Source organism: Hakea prostrata, chromosome 8 (genome assembly GCF_041222555.1).
Source record: "Hakea prostrata isolate BN-2017 chromosome 8, UWA_Hpros_2, whole genome shotgun sequence".
Lineage (NCBI taxonomy): Eukaryota > Viridiplantae > Streptophyta > Magnoliopsida > Proteales > Proteaceae > Hakea > Hakea prostrata.
The window spans coordinates 10,908,009-10,920,445 of NC_142607.1; the positions used below are offsets into that span (position 1 = coordinate 10,908,009).

The 12,437-nt window shown below is 38.4% G+C and overlaps 2 protein-coding genes and 1 pseudogene across 2 annotated transcripts; all 3 read left to right on the forward strand.

Annotated features, from left to right (window-relative positions):
• Positions 1 to 28: 28 nt before the first annotated feature.
• On the forward strand, positions 29 to 2,431 carry LOC149006847 (uncharacterized). The gene has a single exon (XM_089167582.1). It carries the CDS (start codon positions 399 to 401, stop codon positions 2,334 to 2,336), a length of 1,938 nt encoding a protein of 645 aa, XP_089023708.1. The 5' UTR covers positions 29 to 398; the 3' UTR covers positions 2,337 to 2,431.
• A 2,919-nt stretch (positions 2,432 to 5,350) lies between these two features.
• LOC149006848 (transcription factor MYB93-like) lies at positions 5,351 to 7,112 on the forward strand. The gene is made up of 3 exons (XM_089166988.1): positions 5,351 to 5,483; positions 5,564 to 5,693; positions 6,200 to 7,112. Exons 1-3 carry the CDS (start codon positions 5,351 to 5,353, stop codon positions 7,110 to 7,112), a joined length of 1,176 nt encoding a protein of 391 aa, XP_089023114.1.
• A 1,392-nt stretch (positions 7,113 to 8,504) lies between these two features.
• On the forward strand, positions 8,505 to 10,711 carry LOC149006849 (uncharacterized; annotated as a pseudogene).
• The last annotated feature ends 1,726 nt before the right edge of the window (positions 10,712 to 12,437 follow it).

Genomic DNA, 12,437 nt, shown 5'->3' on the forward strand with positions numbered 1-12,437 from the left:
AGGAATCTGTTGTTCAGTAACTGCGGCTTCAATTGGGGAAAAACTTTATTCGTTTACTATATTCCTGTTGCACTACCCAAGATCTAGGAATTTACATTCAATTAATTTAATGATTTTAAATCTGTTGGGCAGATTCTTGGACATATCTGGCACTTCACCAGGAGAATTATTGTAAAATATCATCATTAGGATTTAGGACAAATTTGTTCTTTCAGCACTACAAAACTGCTAAAAGCAGAAGGATTAAAGGAAAAGAGAAACCAAGCCATGATCTTTGACCATCTCCTTTACTTGATCCAGTTTATTGCCAACCCAATTTATTCCTTACATCTATGCTTTAAGAATTTTCAAAAGAATTATCACCTTAGGGAATACTTCTTTCCATTCTGTGGACAAAGATGGGTAGCAAGTCCTGGTGGATTCTTGTGATCTTAATCAGCTTCATTCTTACTGGAGATTGCAAGAAGACAGTAGATGAGAAGTGCAACTCACAAGATCTAATGGGTCTGACTAGTTTCAAATCTGCAATCCAAATTGACACTTCTGGTCGGCTAGAGACATGGGTTAGCCAAAACTGCTGCAAATGGGAAGGGGTGTATTGCAACAACAAGACTGGAAGGGTTGTAGAAATCAGACTTCCTGGTTTCTTATCTACCAGTGATTTCATTGCTCAAACCCAGATGGAAGGATGGCTATCTACTTCCATTACACTACTCAGCTCTCTTGAAGTCCTTGATCTCAATGGACTCATCAGTCTTGCTGGAACCATCCCATCATCCATCGGTTTTCATCTTCCAAGGTTACGAAAACTCTACCTCAACACCAACAATTTGACTGGCCCTGTTCCAGAAAGCATTGGTAAGTTGTCCCAACTTGAAGAGATTCACTTGCATGAGAATCACTTATCTGGATCAATTCCCGCAAGCATTGGTTTCCTCCAAAATCTCAACAGACTTCTGTTATATTCAAATAAGCTTTCAGGTCCCATTCCAGTGTCCCTGACAAACATATCAGAGTTAGTGAATCTGGATTTTCATGGTAACTTCTTAACTGGGCATATACCAGAGAAGATAGGTGCATTACAAGTCTTGGAAGAGCTAGATCTTTCAGATAATCTTCTTACAGGGAAAATACCACCATCCATAACTAACTTAACTGTCATCTCAGTTTTGTACTTGGATACAAACTTGTTGGAGGGGGAAATTCCATTCCCATCAAGATCAGGGGAAATGCAATTTCTAGGCTTTCTGAGGCTCCATGACAATCATCTTACTGGAAGCATACCATTCAACATTGGGAATTTTGTTTCCTTGCAAAGGGTGTCTCTAGCAAACAACAGGCTTGAAGGATCCATCCCTGCCAGTTTGGGGAACCTATTAGCTGCGACAGAGATCTATCTGAATGGAAATAGGCTATCTGGTCAGATCCCAAGCTCCATCGGTCGACTTTCTCAGCTAATGTTTCTAAGTATTTCTAACAATCTGATTGAAGGACCATTGCCCAGTGAGATATCTTCCCTCAATAACCTTCAAACGCTTGACTTGTCCTTAAATAGATTAAACCTCTCTTCTATTCCCAAGTGGCTTGGTGGAATGCCATCACTTTGTCGGATATTTCTGGCTGGTGCCGGCATTCATGGTGAGCTTCCAGATTTGTTGAGAACAACTCCAAGCCCATTACTGGAACTAGACTTCTCCTTCAACCATCTGACTGGGATTTTACCGGAATGGCTAGGGAGTCTCACTCGGCTTTACTCACTGAACCTCTCAAGCAATTCGCTAGTTTCAAAGATTCCCAACACAGTCACTAGCTTACAAGACTTGGTTGTGCTGGATCTACACTCAAACAAGTTATCAGGACGAATTGATAGCGTCTTTGAGATTGGAAGCAGGTTCTCTGAAGGATCACTAAGCTACATTGATTTATCTGAAAATGGTTTTTCTGGGAATATTGAGCACATCGGACTAGGCCAGCAGTTTCAGATAAAGAATCTCAATTTGTCACACAATTACTTGACAGGCAGATTGCCGGGTTCTATAGGGAAATTGGTCTCAATGAGGAGCTTGGATTTGAGCAGCAATAAGTTGGGTTTTGGACTGCCAGAGACTCTGTCAAATGTAAGTTCATTAGAGAAGTTGAAGCTGCAGAGGAACAGGTTCACAGGCAGAATACCAAATGGGTTTCTGAAGCTGAGGGCGCTTAGAGAATTGGATTTGTCAGATAATCTTCTGGTGGGAAAAATACCAGAAGGTAGTCCTTTGAGTGACTTTCCGAGGAGTTGTTTCTCTGGGAACAAAGGGTTGTGTGGAAAGCCTCTATCTTCGTGTAAGCTTTGACTCCCAATCACTAACAATGTTTATCTCTGCCTCATCTTTTCAGGGTTCGATGTACTTGTCACGTTCCAAATGTTCTGTTAACAGATTAAATATTATCCCCAGATGGTGGGTTTGGTAACGTTATTATAAAATGTTTTTGGTGTTTTTCTGTTCTTTGAAAATGGCCAATCAAAACGGTTCATTATCCTGTTAGTTAAGATCAAACTAATCAAAAAAGTGGTTTGAACAACGCCTTTTAAAGAACATCAAAACCAAACCACGTAAATAAAAGTGATAAAATTAGTTCCGGTTGAAACCTTAGAACGAATTTATCAAACACGAACTTACTCTAATTGTGTTTTAGAAGTATTTTCAAAACGGATTTATCAAATGTTTATTTCCGAGCAAAGAACGGTCTTTTAGCATAAAAACATTAAAAAATATATTTGTATAAGAACAAGTCTTTTCGAATGGAATTGTTACCAAAAGCATACTAATATGATTGTATTACTAGAACCTGATGTACAATTACATCGACGAGATGAGGCGATCATAGGGCCAACCCAGAGGTGGCCTCTGTCAAACCAGGTTTAAGCGTTCACATGGAGGATAGGGTGGTCATAAGTCCAACCCATTCAGTGCATCACCCTCTCATGAGGATGGGTTGGCTTGACATTACGCTTTACTATTCGCATGGAGATTAGGGTGGTCATAGAGCAAGCCAAATAGCCAATGAATTCAGATTCTCCACCCTAATGGATAAATGGTCTGTGTTTTTCTTATACTTTTTCACCACATTAGGTAGTTGACAAGAAGGGCCCTTCTTTTTTTTTTTTTTCTTTACAGCACCCATGACTTTTGGGATAACACTTAACCACCACCCATTATTATGCTGTAAATTGTATAATACTATTAACTCATAATTAATTTTTGTTAATGTTGTTAAATAGTAAGTAAAATTACTTAAATACCCTAACCCTTATTTTGAAATTCAAAAGCCAAATTCACCAAAATACCCTCATGACGATAAATTGTATAATTATACCCCACCTACCTTATTTGAAACTTGAATGTTAAATTACCCAAATGCCTTTTCGACATTAAATTACGTAATTACCCCCAAATACCTCACTTACCCTCTCCACGTCTCCCCACTCTCTCTGGGGAAAAAAAAAACTAATGAACAAAAACCCAAACGGGTACCAGAATTAGTAAACAATATGGATTATTTTGAAATTAAACATAAAAAATCGTATGAACTAATCATGTTTTCTTTTAATTAATGTAAATAGGCTCCAGCGACAGGAAGATTAATTCGCCGGAGCCTATTCATACCGGTGGAACTAACGGTCGGAATTGAATGAATTTCCACCGGTGTCGAAAGCAAGAACATTGCAAAGGATTAGGTGACAGTGAAAGGAACAATGAATATTAAAATTCTCACATCTTAACCTTAAACTTAAACGTAAAGAGGCGTGTAGAGATTGTTCCAGAGAAAAAGGAACAAGCAAAGGACAAAGAAGGTGAAGGGAAGAAGGAAGAGCAGAAAGAGAAAGCAAGGGGGAAGAGAAGTGAGGAGGACTGTTGCGACTAGGGTCTCCCCCACTCTAAAACCTACCGAGACTCACTCTCCCACTGCAACCCATCTTCTCCGACAAACCACCACAACAGTGCTCCTCTCTTTTCTTCTCCGACGACGATCGCAACTCTCTCGCCGAAACCCTAGTCTTAACCCTCAATCACAAAGGCCAAAGCTTCCCTTCAACCACCGGAGAGTAAAATGAGCCAATGAGCATTTACATAAACAAAGTAGCGGCAATAATGTCATTTTATTGTCCAAATTATATTTAAATAAAGATTAGGGTATTTAGATAATTTTATCCACAAAAACTTAACTGTGACTAACTGTAATTTTTCAATTGGGTGCCAATGTGCCATATAATTTATGGTATAATAGTAATTGGTCACCAGTTTCACCCAAATAATAGTATTTATTCTATAAAAAAAATCCTATTTCTTTTTTTAGATCTCCTCCTAATTCAGAGGAAAACCCAATTCAGTGCACCAGAAGTCTAGATCCTCTACCTGTTAGGGAAAGAGATCTGTGCTCTGAGTCTGCATCACCTCCCCGTCAAGAGAGAGCACAGTTCACCACAAAATTAGGTGGGACCTACATCTGAGTAATAATAAAATAATTTAACAATGAGAGTCCAAGTGGGTCCCACATTTTCCCCAACCAATTTTGTGGTAAAGAAGCATCGAGATCAATCTATACTCCCCCAACAGGGAAGTGATCTAGACTTTGTGTTCTCTTCATGTTACTCTACCACAGTAATGGTGAGACCCACCTCTGAGAATTGAAAAAATGAGCCAGAGGTCCATGTGCCTCCTCCCCCCTTGTGTAATAAAAAGGCGTAAATATAGCACATACCTCTCCCCCTCTCCCCTAACTGAGAGGTGATTTGGACTCGTTCACCCCCACTCTTAATGTTAAGTAAATATGTGTATAATGGCCCGCCTGAGTCCTGACCAGCGCTTCAAGATGAAGGAATCAAGGATCAAATGGGACCTAGATATTCCAATCTGATGAATTGGTCCCAGGAGAAGAACATTTTCACTATGAAAACTCACCATGAAATGAATGCTGAAGGATGGTATCTTCATGCAAATGGGGTGTCAGTAACTGCAACAGAATTCAACACCGTTGAAGTTGATCATAAGACTTCTCCCTTGTTCTTAATATGAAAGAACCCAAATAATCCACTCATATTTGAAAATTTGATCCTTGGGCTACGCATTCGAAGCCTCATGTTTGATAATCCATCTGAAAACCGTTTCCTTGAGAAGATGACATAATCATGAAATTACTGGTTAAATTGGAGTGACCACCTTGCATTTCTCACCTCCAAACTTGTAATGTCCTCTCTTCATCTGCAAGAGTACTATAAACATGTCTGTCAGTTGCATCAGCATCATCTGTCTCCTCCTCATTCTTTTTCCTTGCTTTATTGATGAAATTTATGTCATTCAATGAGATGGGGAGAACACCCAGGTGTGAGACATTGAATGTGAAGAAGGGTCTTTGGACAGCGGAGGAAGATACAAAGCTACTAGCATATGTGTCGGAACATGGTACCAGTAACTGGACATTAGCACCAAAGAAAGCAGGTTAGAAGTTGCAGTAATGCAATGTAATACCAGATATCTTCTAAATGAGGATTAATCAACGCATAATTTGATCTGCACAGGACTGAAAAGATGTGGGAAGAGCTGTAGGCTTCGGTGGACTAATTACCTGAGGCCTGATCTCAAGCAAGAAAGATTCACCCCTGAAGAAGAGACATTGATTATCAACCTTCATGAAGCCATAGGGAGCAGGTGGATTGCTTAAATCCTTGTATAGGTTCTTGGAACATTTAGCTTCTCTTTTCTGTATACCCTCCATGAAAAAGTCCCTCTAATACTCTTCTAACTTGCTACTATAGGCGCTTTTCTTTAATTGGTATGAAAGTAGTTTGATGAAGCTTCATTTAAAGACAATGCTGTTGCCTTCTGAGTCTCCGGCGCCACTGTAGTTTCTGCAGAAGTTCATAACAGAAACTTCTGGTGAACTCTATTGAAGAATGCCAGGTTGCATGAATTGTTGACACTAATGCACCACCAACCATCATGTTACTGTTGTCCAGCATCAACATATATTTCCTCATTAAGCATGTGGTTTAGGAAGCAGGAGAAATTTGTGTCACCATTAGCTGATCATAATAAACTAAAAAACTTTCTATGATAACCAGAGGAACACAACTCATATAACCTCTCTGTTATTAGTGCTACAATATGACTCCCCATCTGTGTCTAACAGAATATCCTTGACTTGTTTGGTGCAGGTGGTCCCAGATAGCAGCTCATTTGCCAGGAAGAACTGATAATGATGTCAAGAACTACTGGAACACTAAGCTGAAGAAGAAACTTCTGGAAATGGGAATAGATCCTGTGACCCACAAGTCTTTCAATCAGATCCTTGCTGAATATGAGAATATCGCTCAGCTCCCAAAAGCTATAACACAAATTGGTTCTTGCAGTAGAGACATAACAAACATCTACACAGCGAAATCAAAACTATATTCAGTCCTGGAAGGAAATATTTCAAATCTTCTGAACCATTCAACAGTTGCTATGGGGACCCCAACGATGGAATCAGTTCAAGATGGCCTCCCAGTCAGGGAAGGAAGTAAGGATCACAGCTCATGGGATTTTCAAGATCAGCACAGGACCATGAAACTAGTTAAAGAAGCCACAAACTGCACCAATGAAGAAAACATCCATCCATATTTTCTCAGTGAAGGCTCTTCTTCATCATCATCTTCGACTACAACTGCCATGCAGGTGAATTGGCCACCACCCTTTGCTTGCGATGAGCCATCTCTGCTTCAGGCTGCACCAGACCCTTCATTCAGTTGGAATGAATTCTTAATCAAGGAACCCTTTCTCCTTCCTGATCAACAAGAACAACAAGACTTTCAAGCAACACTGTCAACCAGCTTGTCAAGCCGTATACACGATGAAATACCAAAAAGCAAGTTAATGGATGAATCTAGCAAAACATTTAGTGTAGAACAAATAGGTTCGAACAGATTCAACAACATAGGTGAAAGTTATCCCAGAACAGATGAAGGTGAACCCAAAGATATTTTCCAGGGCTCTGTGCCTTCCAATAATTCTTTTATGGAGACGATATTCGACCAAGACAATCAGATCTCATGGGAGTTTCCTTACATTTTTGGGGAACCATTTAACTGAATTCTGTAACCATGTAGGTTGTAAACTGGACCTTTTTGCATGTTCAGGATTTGGATCTACATATTTGTAATTGTGTCCTGGGAATGGAACAGTTATATTGCAGCACCCAAGACAGAAAAAGTTTCTAGCACAGCCCTGTATAAAGAGAACACAGCTTTCAGTCATGTGATCCCCCATTGATGAAGTGGATGGAAACTGGGTAAGTTGGAGCATGCAAAGGACTCAGGTAACTCAGTGCAGAAAGTATCTATCAGATCTACTGAAAAAATATATTTATATTTGTATCCATCAGCATGTAGTAATGCCAAGGATCACCTTAATTCTAGAATTCCCTTCAACCACTATAAGTTTTGTAGCCCTTTTAAAAGGCATGATAATTAGGACAATCCTTGCAGCCATCTCACCCTGATATATAACCAACCAAAGCAACCTAAATGATTAAGCTTGATTATCCCACTTGGCCAAGCTCACAGTTGCATTAGCTAACAAATTAGTGGAGACAGAAATCAGGTCCATGCTGGTTGTAGCTTGCAAGGTAGATGTATCCATCTACCTGTTCTCTGATTTGTAATGCATCAAGATTCTAAATGGATAATCACTTTTATCATTAAAAGGAAACAGTAATGACGGAGGACTCATCCTTTACACATTCAGTTGGTAGTAATATTCAAAATTCTCTTTTTAGAAATAATAATACTGGTATAAATGCCATTGTACTACTACTTGAAGCCTGAACTGTGTTGATATTGAAGCTTACACTAACTGTCAATCCTTCCACAGCATAACATTATATGCCCTTCTTATCACTATGATGACAGCACCAACAGTTTGGCCAATGTAAACTACATGCTCTAATGTTCATGCAATTTGGGTGTTAACAGCTGCAACAGAATTTACAACCTTATTTGTTTTCATGGCTTAATCAAAATTAATGGTTGCATTCAGTGTTCAGATTACTCACCAATTATAAGCCCTCCCTTCAATAACACACAACATATGCACACCAATTAATATAATTAACAGACCTTATAAAGTAATGAGCCTAATTAGATATTTAGATCAACGTTTAACCAAATAATTCACCCATCTTGAACCTGACTTAATGCTCTTTGGAGCAAAGCATATGAGGTGTGAGCGTTGGAAGGAGAAGCATAAATATTTGATATTTCATCTCAAACTTTTCTCGAGAGTATGTCACTAATTGTGCCAATATAGTTAAATTGGAGTGAACCCCCATGCTTTTCATGCCTCAAAACTTGCAAACTTTTAAACCCGTCTTCCTCCTATCCTCATCAGTACTTGTAAAGAGTTCTGAATTGCATCATCACCTCATTTGCTTCCCTCTTCAATCTTAACTTAGGTTTCTTTACAAAGTTCAGATCATCCGAAAAGATGGGTAGATTGCCATGCTGCGACAGGTCAAATGTGAAAAGGGGCCTTTGGACTGCAGAGGAGGATGCCAAGATACTTGCATATGTATCAATGTACGGTACAGGTAACTGGACATCAGTGCCAAAGAAAGCAGGTTAGGAGGTCTTCACTCTTTAGCTAGTTGCATAAAAAATGCAAAATTTAATTTTATCTTTCTGAAGTTGATTCATGATTATGTAACCTGAGCTCTATAGGACTTCAACGATGCGGGAAGAGTTGCAGGTTGAGGTGGACTAATTACCTAAGACCTGATCTCAAGCATGATAGCTTCACCCTCCAAGAAGAAAAGATGATAGTCAAACTTCATAAAGCTATTGGAAGCAGGTGGATGACTTCTACCACTCTAATATTTTCTGGAATTATCTATTTTCTTGCTTCTTTTCCCCCTTGCTCCCCAGGTACTGCATTTACTCCTTTTTCCTTTCCTTCTCTATTCTTAATGTTGTGATATACTTTGAATTGTAGAATGTGGCTAAGATTTGGTGGTTGTCATCTAAGGGGAACAAAGAAGAATGTTAATCAATTCCTGTTATCACGTCTGTGTAGGGGTAGAACCTTTATGTGTCTGGAATGTCTCCCTCTCTCTCTTCCAAATGTTTCATTAAAAAATAAAAAATTCCTGATAAACCCTTAGAAGCAAGGTTCTTTGCTATTCAGGTAATCTTCCCAAAAAAACTGTAGCTTCTGCTCACTAGTATGATGAAAATGAGTTCAGCCATTTCAAAGAACCATTAGAAAAATATCCAAACCACACAGCAATTGCTACCACTTAAGACACCACTTGGATTAGCCAAAACACAAAAGATCAGGCATCTAATGCAAGATCATCTAATGCGGTGATCAGCCCCCCTCCCCCACAGATTCCCCTACCATTCTAAATAATAGGGACCTATTTTCGTTATGATTTACATACTTCCATCCAGATCAAGGTAGTCGTGTTGTTTTCTAAGGAACTACCTCTATAGTGGCACCAAATAAAAATGTTCTGATGGATAGGTAGCACAGCCACATGAATATTTTTGACATCTAACATTAGTAATCGTTATGTTGGGGGGATAGTGGAGCGAACATATGTTTCTTCATAAACCATGGCATTTGAGAAGCAGGAAGAAACTGGTTACCTATGTCTGACATGATAATAACCAACTTAGATCATTTGAGAAGCAGCAAAATGTCTCTCTGAAAAATTGGATGGCTACTATGGTGCAGGTGGTCTCTAATAGCAGCCCAGTTGCCAGGAAGAACTGACAATGATGTTAAGAACTTCTGGAACACTAAGCTGAGGAAGAAGCTCTATGAAATGGGTATCGACCCTGTGACTCACAAACCCTTCTCTGAAATCCTTTCAGACTATGGAAACATTGGTGGTCTCCCCATAGGAGGCGGTTCCCTCAATAGAGACTTAAGGAATGCATTCACATCCAATCCAGAAGCATCTTCAGCTAGTGGCATCTCTAATATCTCAAGTCATTCAATGCCAATGATAAGGACTACAACGATGGAACCAGTTGAAGATGAAATGTCAAACAGCATAAGCAATAATTACTATTACTGGGACCTCCTGGGTCAGCTTCAGGCCATGAAACTAGCTAAAGAAGCCACAAACTGCAGCAACCAAGAAATCATCCAACCAACTTTCTTTAGTGACAGATCATCTTCAACATCATCTTCCTCTTCTAATGCCATACAAGTGAGTTCACCACCACCACCACCACCACCACCTCAGACTACACAATCCCCTCCGTTCAGTTGGAACGAATTCCTTCTAGAAGATGTGCCTCTTCCTCCTGATCCAACAACAACAGGGACAAGAATACTTTCATGGGTTGCTATCAACTGGTTCTTCAAGCCTAACACAGACACACGATGGGATGCAGCAAAGCCAATTTACTAGCAGTGGAACTAACAATAATTTCAGTGTTGCTGGAGACATGGATTATGGTGCATTCAATGATATAGGTCAGAGCAATGCAGGAACAGTCGGAGGGGAGCACATCAATCTCTTCGGCAACGCTTCTTCATCTAATAATTCATTTGTGAAGGCTATACTGGAACAAGATAACCAGATGTCGTGGGAGTTCCCTGATATTTTGGACGAACCATTTTACTAAGTATGGCATCAACAAGTTGCTGAACCAAATCCAGAAGAGTTCATCAACTAGGGTATTCATACTAGTAGCTATAAATATGATATCTTAGACCAAATGGGATGTTTCTAGAGTTTCCATTAGTAGTTATGCCTAATAAGAACTCCAATTTATTGTTACTAGCATTATTATTACTACTTACTTATGTATTCTAGTGCTCAGAAATTCAATGAGAACTGAAGGAAACATGGAATATCCTATTTTTTTTATTATTACTAACAAGAAACCCATCAAATACAGAGGAGGTAGAGAATAACTATAAAAGCATCCAACCATTTGAGTAATGTTGTTACCTTCCCATCCTTCCATTTTTCCAGGTCGACCATGAAGAAGGCAAGGAAGTGACCTTCTGATCATCCATCAGTGAGGTTTAACAGCAGTAGTTTCAACTTTCAAGCTTCCAGCCAAGTTCTAATAATTAGTAAATAGTAACACTTTCCTCCTTTTCAGCAGTGGAATTTGTAACTTTGCAGGAAAACGAAATGAAATCCTAATTTGAGTATCCTCACGAGATGTTCAAACGTTGGGTTGAATAAGGTGCCTCAATCAGATTACACATTTCTCTCTCTAGTCCTTAACAACCATTCACGGTGGAGCAAGACCAACTCATGATCAAGTGTACATCGAGTCTCGAGTCTCTTCAATCAAAAACCGTAACGGACCAGAATGGAGTCCATTCCAATTTTAGGGTTCCTACAAAATATAAATGCAGAATCGAATACACCACCTATTCACTAGGAGTGGTTGGTTACTTGGTTTCACCGATGGATCAACCTACGATCGATACTTAGTGGTATATTATACCTGGTTTTTTGGGGAAATCGGATTATTATTATTTTTTGGCAACCGATATATTATAGAGTTTTTTACATGTGGGTCCCTTTAGTAGACCACAAATTAATGTTAGGTATTCTTAGTACAATATATTACGTGTGAGTTTCAACCAAAGTAACACTGTTAACCAATTTTAAGTATATTCAAATTTGAAACATTGAGGGACCAAAATGTTTTTCAACTTATTTAATACATTGTATTATTTTTTTTCTTTTTTTGAGATATATATTTTTTTAGCCATATAAATATATAATTAACCTTAATGACCAATTATTTCATTTTAAAACTATATATTAATCCAATGTATTAAATAATTGAGGGCACTTTGGTCCCTTCATGTTTGAAATTTGAATATACTTTATAGCGCTAATGGTCAGGTGTTAGTTTGGTTAAGATTCACACGTGATAATATTACACTAAGGGAGGAACATTAATTTATGATCCACTAAACATATCTACATGTAAAAAATTATATATAATATTTATTAATGATTAGTAGTCCGGCTGTTCAGATAAATTTTTTTCTTTTATTTTTTGTCTCCCAAAAAAAGAATTCTATGACAATGCATTTGGTCCAAATTTGGAATTCTAACTTCTAAGTATGAAATTTTTTATGCTTTATCAACTTGGAATGCTTTTTCAAAAAAAAAAATATGTATTGTAAGATAATAGTAGTGTTATATTTTACAATAATAGTATTGTTTTTTAGATTGATAGTTGTAAGTCCAAATTTTCTATCGATCAGAATAGACGTCTGTGTTCTCTTCATATCTTTTCACCATAATTATTTATTACGAGAAGACCCATAGAGAATCAATAAAGTTCCACTTTTGGTCTATTTTGTTAGAATTCAAAAGTGAGTATTCTCTTAATATATGATAAAGATGTATGAAGAAAGCACAAACCATCAAAA